The following is an 18,858-nucleotide window of genomic DNA, read 5'->3' as shown; positions in this document are numbered from 1 at the left end:
ATATAAAAATATATTAATAATAAACAATTCTCTATAATTTTCAATTTTATAGATATGTAATTTAATGAAAATTATTTATAATATGGTTCCAAACAACCAAGGTTTTTCGCTACATTGACTATACTAAATAGCAACAACATGACAGTAAAGATCCACCATCTATCTCTTTTCCATTGAAATTACATTTCAATACCTTGTGCAAGTCTATCTATCTCTTTTCCACTTGCACAAGGTATTGAAATGTAATTTGTATTTTTTTTGTTGTGAAATTTTGATGAAAAACAATATTAAATGAAATTTTAGAATATATAGAAGTTATTATTCAATGATATAGCTTTTTAGTAAATATAAACACATATATTTTTGGGTTTTGGTTTGGTTGCGCATTAGCTGTTCTTGTTGTTATGTTCCTCTTTGCCAGCAAACAAAATCTTGTTTTTTTACTGTTTTATCCGTCAATTGTTTTACGAAATTATTTGTTGTAATGTGAACACCGGGCAAACAAACTTTTACTATTTGTATTGAATTGTGTTTGGCTTTGTTTCTTCAAACAAAACGTCAAAATAGAAATACTCATTTTAAGCACATTATGAAATAAAAATGTATTTAATTTTTTGTTTTTAGGCAGAAATTTCTATGAAATCGTAAAAAATATTATTAAATAGTTTTTTTAAATGTTTCATGTTTGGTGTTCACATTGTGTTCACATTAAGAAAATATTTGTAGGTTGACAAATAAAAATGTTTCACGAAAAACAGCTGATATTTTGTTTGCTCTTCAAAAATATTTTGTGTTCACATTCAGCCAACAAATATTTGATAAAAAACGTCAAATATTTGATAGGTGTGAACGTACCTTAAAGGTACCTTAAGGTAGTCTTCCGCTTGTTGTTTGATTAAAACAACTTGATCAGTTGGCAGTTCATATGGGAATGAATTTTATTTTACAAAATATTTAAAGCTAAGCTTCAAAACAAATCAATAAAATAATACCGTTAATCTTTTTAAACAAAATAATGAGAATTGAGTGATTTACATGAGCGCATTTTTACAGAGTATTAGATTGTAAGAAACAAAACATAATAAGAATGTAAAACAAAAAAACATTGAGAAACAATTGCATAGAAATATGTATCGTGTTGGTTGTTTCCTTTTTCGCTCGGATCTTCGAAAGTTGCATGAATGTGCATGATTTTGTGTTGAATTTTCAAAATTTTTGTAAAATTTTTGGGACGTCCTCTTCGTTTTAAGCCATATACAGGCATATCAGAATTTCCGTTATATAAACTTAAATCTGAGGCATGATAAGTTGATAGGGGTATATATGAAGATCCCTTTTTGCTTAGGACGACGTATGGGCCATCTCTTCGAGGTACAAATTTTGATGTCAAATTGTTACTTTTCTTATTTAAAATGTGTGTTGTAACAAATACTTTATCGCCAATATTTATATTTTCTTGGGGTTTTCGTTTTAAATCAGCATACACTTTGTTTTTGTCCTGCATTTTCTCTTCCGTTTCCTTTGCACATGTTAGGGTATCAGCAAGGCGAAGTAAATGTGGCGTTATCTGTGGCACAACGTTTTCAGCATTCACAATAGCTCTTAGATCGTTTTGAACTTTAATTGGTGTTCTTAGCTCACGACCAAAAGTTAGATAAGCTGCAGAATAGCCTGTTGTTGCACATTTTGCTGTGTTCATGGCAAATCTTATTGATGGTAACTTTAGATCCCATGTGGTGTGATTTTGACCGACACATATTGAAAGCTGCACTTTGAGAACTCTGTTTTTTCTTTCCACCGGATTAGCTTCTGGGTGGTAAACTGGTTTGAATGAATGTTGTATTCCGAGGCAATAAGTTAGCTTTTGCATTACCGCAGAAATAAATTGGGTGCCATTATCAGAATGAAGTCTTCTGGGAACTCCATACCTTAGGAAAATTTCGTTTAATGACGTAAGTGCACAGTTTTCAGCTGATGCAATTTTCAATGGAAATGGTTCTGTCCAACGACTACATAAATCCTCCACAATCAAAATCCATTGATTACCTTGTGGGGTAATTGGTAGTAGACCGAATAAATCAACTGCTACGATTTCAAATCTCCGATTACTACAAACAGTTTGAAGAAGACCAACAGGTTTCATATTAGTTGGTTTATAACGTTTGCATTCTATGCAAGATTTAACATAATCTGTTATTTCTCATTTTTGGCCAATAATTGTGTGGAGTTATTCGACTTATAGTTCTGTCGATACCATAATGACCGGCAGTAGGGCTATCATGATAATTAAACAGAATCATGCTACGCATTGAATGATGTACAAGTTGTCCATTTTCTGACTCTTCTGAGGAACAAAATCTATATAAAACACCATCCAACATGACGTAACCTCTATTTGTATGTCTGATGACATTTTCGTCATTGTTTTCAAATGAGTTTATGATTGATTTTATATCAGGATCTTCCATTTTCTAAAATCTGAGGCTTTTCTAAAATCCGAGGCTCTTTTTCTGGGAAAATCAATATATACTGACATGCATTCGCATTTTATGTCATTGTGTGTTTTAAGAAGACATGGAGGTCTTGAAAGAGTGTCTGCTACCGCATTTTGACGACCAGGAGTATATTGAAACTTTATATTAAACGTTTGTAATTGTAACGACCACCTTGCTAGGCGACCTGTTGGGCTTTTTAAACTAAACAACCATTTGAGGGGTTGGTGATCTGTTAGGACCAGGACTTAAGAACCTTCAATATATCCTCTGAACTTTTGGACTGCCCAAACGACAGCTAAGGCTTCGCGTTCAGTTGTGGAGTAATTTCTCTCAGCAGGAAGTAGTAAACGACTAGCGTATTCAATGGTGTGTTCAGATTCCTTCTCCCCCTGGAGTAAAACAGCTCCAATCGCATAGTTGCTAGCATCTGTTTTTATAACAAATGGCATATTTTCATTTACTTGCTGTAAAATTGAAGGTGATGTTAAAAGCTTCTTTAAAGAATCGAAGGCATTTTGTTCTATTTCAGACCATTTCCAAACTGCATTTTTTTTAGTTAAGTCTGATAGAGGTTTAGATATATTTGCAAACGATGGAATAAAACGTCTATACTATGAACAGGTTTGTTAAAACGAAAGGATTTCTTTGGGATTTCTTGGGTTTGGCCGCATATTTATGGCATTTGTTTTTTCGGGATCAACTTTTAGACCATCCATTGTAAATATGTGTCCCAAGTATTTAACTTCCGGTTTACAAAACAAACATTTTTCTCGGTGTAGATGAAAACCGAGTCTTTTAAACCATTGGCGGCCAAACATGCCCCTGCGGGCATTGTGTTATTCTCACTCATACACATACAATACGAATGTTCTCAGCAACAAAACAAACTATACACAAAACAAAAACAATTTAATTTAGTTGCTCTCTTTATGAAATGATACACAGATAATATTTTCAAAAGCCGCCACAAATAAATGTTTGTATAAATACTTTTGATAGATAGATTTATTATGTAAATAATTTTTTACAATTATATTTGTATTGTCATTTATTCAAGCAATTAATCGCCAAAATTTTATCGATTAACGGTTAATCATTTGAACACTTATAGACGGACATACATACATACATATGTACATAAATACATCAACATATGCATTAATTGATGTAAGAATATCAATATATGCATCAATACATCGTTTCGTCAATACATACATACATCGATGTATACATTCCCTCTGTTGTTCATTTATAATACAAATAATATGAATAACACAAATAAGTACAAACATATAGTTTTTTTCAGTGCAAAGCACACATATTTTCATTTATGTTCTCTTTCATATTTTACACTACACATATGCATTTTAAAAACTCTCTTTCTGGCCACCAATGTTTTAAACGTTTGCTTTAGGTCTGCAATATGTGTTTCTAAATCTTTCGAACATAATATTATATCATCCAGATATGCCAAAATTAAAATATTTGGTAAGCCATTACGGAATTTGTCGATTAACCTTTGAAAGGTGGCTGGGGCATTTTTTAACCCAAATGGCATTCGATTAAATACAAATATTCCGAATGGAGTTGTAAAGGCAGTTTTAAGTTTGTCTTTTTCTGCTATTTTTATTTGCCAATAACCAGAACGCAAGTCTAAAGTATACATAAATGGGGTTGTTTTAGCTGAGTGTAATAGATCATCAATCCGCGGTAGTGGATATGTATCTGTTGTTGTTAGTGCGTTTAACCGGCGATAATCGACACATAATCTCACTGTGCCATCCTTTTTAGGTATCAACACTACCGGAAATGCCCATGGCGATTCCATTTCCTCTATTACACCCTTACTGAGCATGCTATCTATTTCCTGTTTTAGCAAAATTTTCATTTTTGGTGAAATTTTGTAAGTAGGATTTGAAATTGGGTCATGTGAACCTGTTTTTAGGAAGTGTTCTACATTAGAAATCTGTATTTCAATATCCTCAAATATTTCTTTTTCGGAATCTAGTAAATTTTCTAGAATTTCTCTGTGATTTTCAGATAAGTGAGGGGATTGATTTATTTTATTTCGATTGAATTTAACTCTATTGGTTTAAATATGTTATCACAATACTCATTGTATTTAACCTTTTTTAGGGGAGGAAATAAATTTGAGTTTTTGGGTGACTCTATGTCTTCTGGAATTGAGTTTCAAAGATTTTCTTAATACCACCTGGTGAGTAATCATTATTACCAGGACAATAAATCTTTTACCTCATTTGGAACAACAAAATTTTTATGTCGGTCATCCTTATAATGCCATATACGTTGGGCTAAGTCTAGAACTATACCATTTTCTTCCAGGAAATCAATCCCAATCAAAGTTCTATTGCCTGTAGCTTTTGGTAGACAGATGAATTTGATTTTCGTGAACCGATTACCAATTATTATGTGGACTTTACATCTTGTCTTGTGGTCAGACCACCTAAAAGTTCTCTGAACTGAACGTCAGTTAAAACCATGTTAACTGGGGTTTGGAAGGCTTGATGCCGAAACATTACTTTGGGCCGCGTGGACTTCTACGCCACCATTTTGTGTTTGGCTTAGGCCACCATTTTGTGATGGACGTGGATTATTTGGACTATCTGTGATAGTGGAATTGTTACAAGGACTGCGTCTCATTTTGAACGAATACCGAAAAATATTTTGAAAACAATATAGGGGAACCCAGACTTTTTTTAGCTGCTTATACTAAGATGTATTTATCTCTTCAAACAACAATAACCAATTAGTGGAGATCGACGAAACAACAACAACAACGAAGACGATGAAACATTGCAAAACAACAACAATGATGAACAATTTCAAAAAGAACAGCAACGATGATGCAATGCACTTTAGCAAAGATGACGTACTGGTGTCTTCACACTGGGGTTTTCAAATTCGTCAAATCAGGATCAAACAATCTTCTCGTAGTCCAATTAAAAATTTCCGTTGGGCGCCAGTTGCAGGAAAGAGGAATAAACCTTCTGTCCTAGGTTTGTAGGAAGGAGGAATAAACCCTCTGTCCTAGGTTGTATTTTGTTATTTTATTGTTTTATTTATTATCTAGTAAACCCAAGCCAGTCGATAAACGTCTAAGCTGGGTTATACTATTTATTTATTGTAATAAAGGAACAAATCGGACTATTAAAGTCTAAAAATGTCCACTTTATCTTAATTTAATTTAATTTTAATTTTGATCAGTTGGCAGTTTATATGGGAATGAATTTTATTTTACAAAATATTTAAAGCTAAGCTTCAAAACAAATCAATAAAATAATACCGTTAATTTTTTAAACAAAATAATGAGAATTGATTGATTTACATGAGCGCATTTTTACAGAGTATTACCTTGTAAGAAACAAAACATAATAAGAATGTAAAACAAAAGAACATTGAGAAACAATTGCATAGAAATATGTATGTACGTAAGTATGTAAACAAAAGAATCAAACAATGAGAGTAATGAGTGAAATGAAAACAAAGTAATTAAGAAACAATATGTAAAAAGTAAATGAGAAATAATATTTATGAGTTATTAAAATTAAAAATATAAATATGAGATCAATTTTATAGTCAAACATATTTGAATAAATGCACTCATAAAATAAAAGAAATTTAAATTGAACGGAAGCAAATTAATTAAATGTAAATTTAATTTAATAATAATGAAATAATAACTTATTTAATAATAATAATGTTGTTCCGCTACAATATGTATTTGTGTTGCATCTTACGTTGATATTTTACTTTAGCAAAGAGAATCGGTTAAGAGAATCGGTTTGAGATATAATTCTTTTAGTTTGTCAAGTAAAAAAAGGCGTTTTTCCAATATCTTTCGATTTTTAGGGTATATGAAGATTCTAAAAATGGTAAAATGATCTACTCATCTAGGTGTATAAAAAGCATTATATCGGGTAATGAGTGTTTTTGAGTGTCACACACGTTTTTTTTATCCCAAGGACGAAAATGAAAATGTTTAAAATTGGTCCATTATTTTACCTCGAACCCATACAACAGAACCCTCTGAAAAGGGATTTTGAGCTCATAATTATGTTAAATATATGTACATGTATCTCAATAAAAAGCGGCACAACTAAGTTTTATACCTTGCTAAATTTCATAACGATTGGGCCTCATTTGACTCTAGCTCTTACAAAGCCCCCTTCAGAAAATGACTTGAATGTCCAATATTCACTTATAAACATTCACGACAAATAAATATTATATAAATATAAATCAATTTAGCAAATTTTATCAGGATCGGTTTTATTTGCGCCTAGCCCCCAATAAATTTCTTAAATATATCGGAACCAAGGTAATATCCAAGAAAAATATGTGCTTTATTATGAAAAATAAATCACATTTACATATATTCTTAACTGGTAGGGTATCATATGGCCAAGCCGGATTATAATTTCTTTCTTGTCATATAAGTATAGAGATAAAGAAAAACTATCTCAAACCTGTAAACCTGTCAGTATACTAATCAATGTACATATGAACTGTTAAGAGTTTTTGGATTGGATAAAAAGGTAATCCTAAAAAGTACTATTTTTGGTAAAAATTATTACTGCTTATGTGGTTATAACATTTGAGAATACAAATAAAAATTTTACTTTTGTTCTTTTAAAGGTAAGTAAAAATTTGACCGATGTCTGTAGTCCTTTTCACTTTTTTGTCAGAAGTACAAATTTAAATAATTATTGTATTAATGAAATAAACATATTTAAAGTGTACAAAATCATTGGTATACCATAGTACTTCTAAAGATCCAGAAACCTTGTTTTGAATCGTCCAAGGTTCGGGGATTAAAGCTTACCTATATTTATTTTAGCCATCAAAGCGTTGGTAGCAGTCTCGTTTCGGTGAATAACCTCAATCATGGTCATCCATTAAACTGTCTTCTAGCGAGTTGGTGATCACCTCCTCGCTCTTTGGATTTGACTCCTCCGGATAGTCTGAATTGTCTACTGATGCAGTGGGTACTATTGCAGTCTTTTTAACGGGCACCTTCCCAATTTTGGAAAGGACCGCTGCTCTGTCTTTTGACAAGTGAGTGATTTCCTCCTCGCTTTTAGGATTTGACTCTACAACGTTACCAGTACTGGCTAATGATGTTGACGCCGTCTTAGGCCTTCCCAATTTTGGAAAGAGCAGTTGCACTTTTTTCCTGTCGAGTTAGAAGTAATCTCCTAGCTTTTAGGATTTGACTCCTCAACGTTACCAGTAGGTATAGGTATTTTAATGGCTCTTTTCCTTTTCCACCGTCTAGCTTCTCCACCCATTGGAAAATTTGGATAGAATCCTGGATAGAAATGCTCGTAACTTTGGTGTATGTTGTATTTTGCGTTCATGTACACTATGTGACATAACGTCCATGGACATTATTACACTGGGCATTAGAGCACGTCATCTTGAACTGGAACTTTTAGTTCTGTCGTAACGTTCACAAACATTATGACAGTGGAACACTTGTCTAGAATTTAAGAAATAAGTACTCTGTTTCCTACTAACGAAAACACGATATAATAAGAAGTAGAAAGTATAGTCGGGCCAAAAACATATATGGTCCAAATTAGTATCAAATTGCGGCCTGTACCTTGCGCACAAGGTTTGCATAAATAGCCTGACTAATGGACAGACATGTCTTAATCGACTCTGAAAGTAATTCGGAGGTATACTTAAAGGTGGGTGTAGGACTAATATTCTTCTGCGTTGCAAACATCAACACAAATGCATAACACCTCCCCACTATTGTGGTGTAGGGTATAATAAACCTTGAAGTTGATAAATATAGAATTTTAATAAAAGTACATACCAAAATACAAATTCTGGTATTTCCGTGGCTTTTCTTAGTTTACATTCTAGTCTTAAAGTTGAGCCTTCATCAATGTGTATATCTGGAGATCCAGTTATTTCAGCTTCTGCCTCTGCAAAAAAGGAAAACAATATAGGAATTGTGAATAAATCGAAACATTCTTGTAAAAGGTTTTCATTAAATCTATGTTTATAAAAAGTACTAACTAAATACAGTGTACTCTCGAAAACGTCCATCATCACTTTCTCCCTCCAGTTCAATTACATAACTTCCATTATTATTATCTAAATAATATTGTTTCCATTCTTCATAATAATAATCAAACTTAATCATTCAAACAATGACGCAAATCAAGCAATGACATTCCGTTGTGAATTAACTGATTCGTTTTTAATTTACGAAAATCGAACGGCAACCTAACGGTCAAACTAGCAACTTACACAGGTATTCCTAAGTCAAAAACGAATCTGATGAATCTAACTGTGCCTTTCAGTAGTAACAAATGTATTTCAAAGTAAAGAAATATGAACCAAAACAAGATAACAGTACTCCGAAAGTCGTGTTTATTAAAGAAAATAAAAATCAAATTTTTACTCAAAAATATAGGATACTATTTGATTCCAAGGTTTTTTTGTTATCACAGCATAAACTCGCATTTCGATGTTTGGCGCTCAGATGGTCCAAAAATATGATCTCTTGACTTTTATTTTTGGAAATAGTATTAATGAAATTTAATAAAAATTATTACAAAAATATGTACTAAAATATTAGCAAAACCAAAAATGTTTACTTTAGAAATGAGCTAAAAGTACTAATTTTCCCCTTTCGGATCCAAGTTACGAATGAAAGATATAGGTATTGACGCTTCCTATTGTAAATCTTTATATTTCCAGATTAGTCATGTTTCAACTGACGTGGTTGAACATGTGCAAAAGTTAGTAAAAAGTACTAAAAATACAATTGTTTTCCCGTTTTTACCCTTGTAGTTTGCATTTTTCTCAAGATTGATTTTTCTCGTTTAAAGTATTTTTTTCCTTAAATTTAAAATTTTGATGAGTCATTTATTTTTACAAATGAATGTAGTATGTGTCTTTCTGGTCCAAGTTAACAAAATTATATTGTACATTGACGTTTCTATAACTTTACCTTTAATAGTTACAAAATTCTGTGAGACGTGGGCTTATCCATTGTCTTTTTAGGTTCTATTTGTATTTGATTCAAATAAAGCTAGTTCACTTTTAACTACACAGATTGTTAGTTTTTCATTTTTTTCTAATTTTCATTTATTTTTATAATTTTATAATTTTTCTTAAAAAAAATTCGCTGACAAACGGGATAATTGGTTATTATCATTCAGAGGCCGAATTAAGTAATTCAACTCCTCCGTGTGAACTTGGTATTAATATAGTGTGGAATAGGGGATCATGCTTCGATTTTTAAGTTATTTAGTAAGAGTTAGCTTAAACAAAAAATTAGAGGTAGAGCGAAAAAGATATAGTTCTTCGTTTGCCTGACACTGCTTTAAAATAATCTAATTTCAACACATTAGCCCAAAGTTATAAAGTTGCATCGCTAAACAGCTGACTATTTAACTAGATATTAATACCAAGTTGTCAAAGTTTATTTTGAAAATGGGCCACTTGTATGTGGGCTATGCGAAAACGTGGACCGATATTTCCCATTTTCAATACCAAATAAACCTTATAAGAAATATTTGTGGAAAATTTCAACTCTCTAGCTCTTTCCCTTCGGACTCTATTGTGCTTTCAACAAACAGACACACGGACAGACGGACAGACATGACTAGATCTTCTTAGAATATAATAAGAACCCAGAATATATATACTTTTGTGGGTCTATGATCAATTTCGATGTGTTACAAACGGAATGACAAAATCAATGTAGGTACCCCCATCTTTTTTGATGGTGGGTATGAAAAGTGAATTAAAAGTTGTTTTAAAGTGGTTTAAAAGTCCTATAATTTATATAATTGTCCGATTCACAACTGGTCTTTGTATTTTGTATCGTTTATTAAAGAATTCCGATATCTGTTTGTGAACAGCCAATTGTATTGTAAAAAGCCATGTTGTAAAAAAGAAAGAAAAACATGTTCAATATTTATAACAAGTGAGAAAGTATAGTCGGGCGTGGCCGACCATATGATACCCTACACCAGTTATGAATATTAAATGTGATTTATTTTTTCATAATCAATCATTTGTTTGGACAGACAGCCAGCCAGCCAGCCATACGGACGGACGGACATAGCTTAATCGACTCAGAAAATGAAGGTGGGGATAGGACGAATATTTTTGTATGTTACAAACATCGCCACAAACCCAATATACCCTCCCCACTAAAGTGGTGTAGGGTATAATTGAAAAACTAAAGTAATTATATCACAAATATAAATTATTTTTCATTTTATTTCACTTTAGCACTTTTTTAAATGTTTACTTTATGAAATAATTCTTCTTCTGTTTTATCTTCTTTAAAATTGGGCATTCAAATGAGAATCATAGTTTGACATTGAATACGAAATAAATAAACATATGAAAAACAAACGTAAAATTATGCCAGAGGAGCTCAAGATAGCACGCGTGATAGGGTAAGAAAATTCTACTGACGCTAAGTTGATACACATACACTATAGGTTTAATTCTTCTTCTTTTTATAATGAGCAATATCAGTTGGTTTGTTCTCATCTTGAAAAACAAAATCAAATCAGTTGCTGATCAGCACTTGTTGAAGCAAGGTTTGTGCGCGACGCTTTTAAAATACACACAGAAATACAACAACAAAATTTTAAGAAAGCCGAATTAATGTAGGAGAACATGAGAGAACAGTTGATACTTTTTTATATATAGACTTTGATATACGCTGGCTGTCATAAATCCATAATAAATATTTGACAGTTAGCATATACTTTATAGTTTGTAGTCATTTTATTTGTATACTTTTATTTTGAATTGAATTCAGTTCTCTGCTGCTTTACCAACACAAATAAAATTATGGTAGTCTATGGTAGTATGTGTTTGAGCACCACTGAATTATACGAGCTTTGTTAATTGAAATTACCAACAACATTTATACACAAGTGTAAACTAATACAAAAATACACACGATACGTAGATACACTAGGATTGTGAATTGGACAAATGTATAATAAAATAATTATATCCTTGATTTTTTAAACTTAAAAGTAAATTTGTTTTTATCTTTTCTTCACATTGTTGTTAAAAGAAATTTATGTTCAATTTTATAAAGAAATGCCATATGAATTTGACACAATCCACAGTGGGGCAGAATCGAAATTTTTTGGAAATAAATTTGGCATTTCTAAACGGCTAATCCGATCGGGATAAAATTTGGCGTAGCCAAGGAGTATTCGAGTTTAAGTTTTGAAGATGAACTCCGCAGATGCCCCAGGGACGGCGCTGTGGCGGCTCAAAGTAGGGTACCTACGACATGTAAAATTTTTAAACTCGTGAAATTTTTTTTTCATCCAAATACAAAGATTTTTATATTTTCTGAGAGCGCTCGACGAGATCTTGAAACATGCTTGGACATACTACTTATCTCTTATAATATCCGAGTTATAGGCATTTAAAAATTTAGTGATACAAAATTTACCATACCTTGGTCCGCCTTTTTTTGAATACCGGCGTAATTTTGGACAAAATGGACTAAATTTTTTCTTGTTAGTTAGACAACAAAATTTCCAAAATAAATTTCAGATCAATATCATTTACAGATCCAAAAATATACGTTTTTTAATTTAAAAATTCAAAATATTTTAGATTTTTGCCGTTTTTTTGCCAAAAATGTGTCTTAACTCTTTCATTAATAAAATAAAATTTTCTTTAAGAACATATAACAATTTTATAGTTTTCTAAAAGGTATCTTTACGCAGAACGCTTTGGCGTAAAATTTTTTGAAAATGTTGCCACTGCGTCCTTCCAAATATGACCTATTTTTTATCAAAACTTCAACTTTGGGCGATATGTTCTAAAATCCCAAAGCTGGGATCAGAAAACTGAAAGCAGTTTTGGAAACCTCAATATGTTTTCTATTTACTCCAAAAGTATTTTCTCAGCCCTGAAAGAAATGTGGACCCTATGGGCAAAAAAGTAAAAAATCCCATTTTTTTGGATTTTCATTCCTATTTTTGGGAATTGCGGGATGCCCTTTGACCTTTTCATTTTTTTTTTTGCATTTTCTTATTTGAAATGACAAATTTAACAAGCGTTGAAAATTTCATTGAGTTTTGTTCATAAATAAAGATTTTGTCTTATATTACATATTTGTTAAATTTCTAAAACTATGATTTATATCAAAATTTTAATAGGGTCGCAGATTGCTACAACAATTTAGTCCATATTTATCCCTTAATATCTTTTTTTAGTTAGATATGGAAATTCTGGATCCTTTACAAAAAAATTCAAGCCAATATCTCAATTACATTCAAAAATATGTTCATTTAAACCTGTATCCTTTAATTTCATATTTTTCATATTTTAGTATTAAATATGACAGAACATATTTAAATCTTATATTTACCTATTTTCTATTTGTTTGCTTATCCTTATAATTGAAAGGTCCTATTATGCTTAAATTTTCAGAAATTTATAACTATTTTTTACCTAAATTTTTTCGACAGATCATTTCGTTCTGTTTCGTTTATGATCATGTAGGTAAAAATATACAGGTAATAATAATTTCGATTCATTCACTGTATGAGAATTAATCAAACTACACTTTTGATTTTAACTTAAATTTATTAAATAAGCAGCTTGGCTGTAAACTTTATCAAACTTAAATTCGATTATTAAGCAGCTCGGCTTTAGACTTAATTACGCAGCAAGGCAGATGATATTATAATGTTATCAGTTTAATGTTTTTTAACAGAGTATCAAAAAATCAAGAATAGTAATATAATTTTAAGTCGTAGTTAATATGTACCAAAATTTCCAAAATCAGTATAAATAAAAACCGTTATTATACTTAAGTACAGAAGTAGGTAGATTAAAAGAAGAAATATATAATTAATACAAAATTTACAATGAGAATGAACAATGTAATTAACATGATGTACATTACATAAATTAACAGCAGCTTAAAAATACTGGTTATATTTTAATATTGAGGTAAAGAGATAGCAAATGTGAGTTTAATGATAAGTGTTACATTTTCAGAAACCCCAATAGGAAATTTATAATTAAAAGTTAAAACAAAAAAAATAAAATACTGATTCTCCAACATTTCCCCCTCCAAGAACAACTGTTCTTCAGTCGGAGTTATTTCTTAGCTTTTCATAATCTTCATCTGACGGCAAAAATGCAATTTTTGAAACGGGTCGCTTAAAGATTTTTCCATGGGATTGTATAGTAACCACTCGTACGATACCATCTGCACCAGGATGCACTTCCTTCACGCGAGCTAACGGCCATGTTCCAGGTGGGCAGCGTTCATCAATAATAAGTACAAGATCTCCCACTTTAGTATTTCCTTTTGGTTTCAACCACTTAGGCCTAGATTGTAAACGACACAACCATTCATTTCTCCAACGGTGCCAAAAATGTTGTTTAAGTTTTTCAATTGCCTTCCATCTTGTGAGTCGATTAATGTTGCAGTCTAATAAATTTTCCTCTGGTATACAGTTTGTTGCTTCTCCGATTAGAAAATGAGATGGTGTCAAAGCATTAGCATCAGTTGGATCATTGTTTAATGGACACAGAGGTCTAGAATTTAGACAACTTTCTATTTGAGCCAGAAAAGTGCTTAATTCTTCATAAGTAACAACCTTGCAATCTAGTAAACGTTTAAGATGGTACTTTGTCGACTTAACGCCGGCTTCCCAAAGACCGCCGAAATTTGGTGTAGCTGGTGGTATAAAATGCCACTGAGTTCCATCAGTAGCCAGTATTTCTAGCAATTCCTCTGGTATCGACGACTTATTTCGGTTATATAAAATCTGCAGTTCTTTATTTGCACCAATGAAATTCGTACCGCAATCAGAGTACAGATCTGTACATTTTCCACGACGAGAAGAAAATCTGCGGAATGCAGCCAAGAATGCTTCCGTTGACAGACTCGTAACGGCTTCTAAGTGTAATGCCTTTCTTACCATACAAATAAAGAGACATATGTACCCTGTCGTTTTAACCGCATTTCTCGCAGTTGACTGTTTGATAATTATGGGTCCTGCATAATCGACACCGCTATGTTTAAATGGACGAGCAGGCGTTAAACGTACAGTAGGAAGGTTACCCATCATTTGTTGCGATGCTTTAGCGTTATATTTGAAACACTTTGTGCAACATCGTATTACCATTTTTGCCAAATTTCGACCATATAAAATCCAGTACTTTCTCGCTACGTACGATTGCATCTGTAAAAGAGATCCATGCAAGGTTTTTATATGCACATCTGTAAATATAAGAGTTGACATTGGGTTTTGTTTTTTAAGCAAAATTGGATGTTTTGAAGAATAAGCCAAATTAGAATTTTGTAACCGTCCTCCCACACGTAATATATTCTCAGAGTCAATAAATGGACACAAGCGTGAAAGGTGATTATTGACCGATAGCTTTCCATATTTTTGTAATTCACTTATTTCGTCCAAAAAATCAACATTTTGAGATATTATAATAAGTTTTTGAAGTGAAGCTCTTTGTTCAATTGTGGTGAGAAAACCAGTCATCTTACATTTATATATTGCTTGATTTTGTTTATGTCGTTTTTGAATCATTATGTTATATTGAAATCGATAAATATAAGAGGTTATTCTAACAAGTTTTTCTAAAGACGAATAGAGTTGAAATATATATGGATATTTATTTTTAACAGTTGTATTAGTTGAAGCATTTATTGTTACATATGACTTAGATATTTCCTCAACAGTTTCATAATTTAACGAGGGTTGTAGTGGCCAGTTTTGTATGTTCTCTTTCAACCATTTAGGGACCGTCCACCACATATCATTTTTAGCAAGATCGCTTGGGAGTATGCCTCTGGACGCACAATCGGCAGGATTCTCATTGGATGCTATATATTTCCTTTGAATCTCAGCCACTCTATTACCAACGTAAACTGTCCATTTCGAAGATTGACCTCTTATCCAGCATAAAACGGTTGTATTGTCAGTCCAATAAGTGATATTATCAATTTTATGTTCAAATTTTGTATGGATTTTATTAACTAACTTGACTAAAAGTGTAGCGCCACATAATTCTAGCCTTGGAATAGATAGTCTTTTAAGAGGACTTACTTTTGTTTTAGCTTGTAGGAGACTTATTACGGAATTACCATCAACAGCAGTAACTTTAGAATAAACTACGGCTGAAAACGCTAATGTGGACGCATCACTAAATGCGTGTAGCTCAAGTTTAGCTGTTTTAACTAATCCGATCCATCTAGGTATTTTAATAATTTTTAATCCTTTTAAATTTTAAATATATGTTAGCCACTCGGATGCTATATGTTGAGGAAGGGGGTCATTCCAGTCTACTCCTAACAACCACAACCTTTGAAACATTATCTTTGCCTTAATTGTTGATGGGGACAGCCACCCTAACGGATCATATAATTTTGCAGCATCAGAAAGTATACTTCTTTTGGTTACTGTATCATTACGCTTAAAGTTAACTTTAAAAGAGAAAGAGTCTGTGTTGACATTCCATTCCAGACCTAGAGCTTTAACACTGTCGGTTTTATCTATTTCAAATACGTCCTTAATCTCTCTATATTCAATAGGTATACTACTAATAAATTGTCTGTCATTAGAGATCCACTTTCTTAGTGTAAAACCGCCCTTTTTTAACATTTTAGACAACTGTTGTTGTAGCAGAATAGCTTCATCGTAACTATCAGCACCTGAAATTATATCATCAACGTATGTATCAGAGATGAGCACTTTACTTGCTGTTGGATAATTTTCAGTCTCATCTTCTGCTTATTGATGTAGACAGAAAAGGGGCAGAAGTTGTACCGTAGGTAACTGTCGATAATTTGTAGATATTGATATCACTATTGGCACTTTTACGCCACAATATTTGTTGGTACTTTTGGTGGTCATTTATAACATTAATTTGGCGAAACATTTTTTCTAAGTCTGATCGAAAGCCAACTTTAAAGCGTCTCCAACGTATAACAGTAGTAGGTAAATCATTTTGAAGTGCTGGCCCTGCAGCCAATTCATCATTTAATGAAGATTTTGTACAATTTTTAGCGCTACCGTCAAACACTACTCTTAATTTCGTTGTAGAACTACTTTCCCTCCAAACTCCATGGTGTGGTAAAAAGTAGCAATTTCTTCCCAAATCATTGGGATATACACCAACCGCTTTCATGTGATCTAAGTTTTCATATTCAGTCATAAATTTATAATAAGCGTTTAAGAATTCTGGGTCAGCTAATTGAAAATTATCGATATTTGGAAGTTTTCCCTTATTTGTTGGTATAGGTTGGTAATGTGTGATGGACGGTACAACAAGAGCACTACATTTCAATTCAAAACTAGGTTCTGTTCTAGATTGCAGTACTAAATTTACATATTTATGAGTAGTAATAGATTTATTTTTACAAACTCCACTAATTTGAGCAAATGTTTTAAAGGACTGTAATCTTAAAGTTTGTGATGCATTTTCAGTAATAAGTGTGGCTTGGGCACAGTGGTCTAACATTGCCCTGAGGGAAAAAGTTCCATAGTATGTTTTAACATTAACTCGCATTGTGGCTAATAAAACTTGAGGTTTTGCAAGTGCACTACAGTGTATTGCAATATTGGAAGAGTTCTCTGTTGTCTCTGATCTATTAGACGATATTTGGTCCGTAGACGCTGATGTTGTAAATTCATTATGAACTATGGTGTGGTGTTTTTGTTGGCATGTCTGGCAACGAGCTGTTGAGCGGCATTCGCGACTAAAGTGACCAACATTCAAACAATTATGACAAATTCGTTTGGTTTTCATAAGTTCACGTTTTTCGTTCGATGGCATAGATATAAATTTAAAACATTTGTATAAGAAATGACGTCTGTTGCAGCATGGGCAATTGCTATCATCGTTCGAAGTTGTTATATGGATATTTCTACGAAAATTATTTCTAGAGTTTGGGTATGTCTTTACACGCGAAATTGACTGAGTAGGTTCTGCGAGAGATTCAAGTGTCCTAAACGATGTTTCCAAAAAACAAAAAAGTTCTCTGATCTTAGGAATTTCTACTGTGGCTTTAAGCGACTGTTCCTACTCCTTTCTTGATTGAACGTCAAGGCGATTTACAGTGATGTGTATTATAATTGCATCATAAGTTTCCTTTGTGACTCCTAAAGTATTTAGTAGAGCTAAACAATTGCGTGTAGTATCCAAAATATTCTGTATACTTTCGGCAGTACCATTGGAATTCGGAATTGAGAACAGTTTAGATAATAGAGTGCTAACAATTTTTCTACGATTGTGATAACGCCTATTAAGAGCATCCCATGCTAAGTCGTAATTTTCCTCAGAAGCTGGATATTCATTAACAATGTCTAGTGGAGTACCAGAGCAAGAGCCCTTAAGGAAATAATATTTCTGTATCTTTGATAATGACACATTACTATGTACTAATGATACGAACATATCTCTATATGAGATCCAAGACAGGTAGTCTCCAGAAAAGATTGGTATATAAATTTTGGGCAATCGTGCCTCAGCTGGTATCGTCGTATTTTGCCTAGATGTTGATGCATGAAATGTGCTTGAGTGAAATATTGGCGAATGAGGTTGCTGAGTCTCAGCATTAATATCTAGCAATCTTCCTTTAAACATTTGAAAGAAATCTTGAAATTCCTCAAAAATTTCTTCAGAAAAATAGGGTACATCATCTGACCTAATGGACCTTTCTCGAATTAAACTAATAAGATGGTAGTGTGTATCTGTAAACTGCTGACATACTGATTCTATAGCTTCCAAAATGGTTTGAACATAACCTCGTGTCTTTAGAACCCTAGATTTACTCTCAAACCTCTGAGGTGTTCGTTTTAAATTGTCTAATAACCCACGTTGGTCTTCAATTATATTTGAAATGTCTTCCATTCTTAATACAAAATTAAGATTTATACATACGGTTTATTATGATTTCAAACCAAAATTTTCCGATTAAATAATCCTGGAATCGATCGAAATACAATTTCAAATACAAGCAAGATAAATGCAAAGCTGGTTTATTTATTTGGCTTCGGTTGATAGCGGAATCGTTCAATAAATAAAAGCCTTCTCATAAGTCCACCAAGATGAATCCAATTCCAAGAAGTTTCCACAATCAGAGTTCAATTACAAGCGGCTATGATATTTTATTACAAATGGGTTTTTTCCCGGGTTTCGGCACCAATTTTAATGTATGAGAATTAATCAAACTACACTTTTGATTTTAACTTAAATTTATTAAATAAGCAGCTTGGCTGTAAACTTTATCAAACTTAAATTCGATTATTAAGCAGCTCGGCTTTAGACTTAATTACGCAGCAAGGCAGATGATATT

General features: G+C 32.3%; 1 protein-coding gene across 8 annotated transcripts in view; it reads right to left on the bottom strand.

Annotated features, from left to right (window-relative positions):
• LOC119608441 overlaps positions 1–18,858 on the bottom strand; it is an 87,196-nt gene that overhangs the window by 28,631 nt on the left and 39,707 nt on the right. For all 8 annotated transcript variants that reach the window (XM_037962866.1, XM_037962860.1, XM_037962861.1 and 5 more), the window contains exon 5: positions 8,338–8,449. In XM_037962866.1, coding sequence (XP_037818794.1) covers positions 8,338–8,449 — 112 coding nt within the window. The remainder of the gene's footprint in view (positions 1–8,337; positions 8,450–18,858) is intronic.

Source organism: Lucilia sericata, unplaced genomic scaffold, assembly GCF_015586225.1.
Source record: "Lucilia sericata isolate MDLA Ls3-8-SP2 unplaced genomic scaffold, ASM1558622v1 Contig000835F_arrow, whole genome shotgun sequence".
Classification (NCBI taxonomy): domain Eukaryota; kingdom Metazoa; phylum Arthropoda; class Insecta; order Diptera; family Calliphoridae; genus Lucilia; species Lucilia sericata.
The sequence above is the reverse complement of the archived record's forward strand: the minus strand, read 5'-3'. Positions and strand labels throughout refer to the sequence as shown.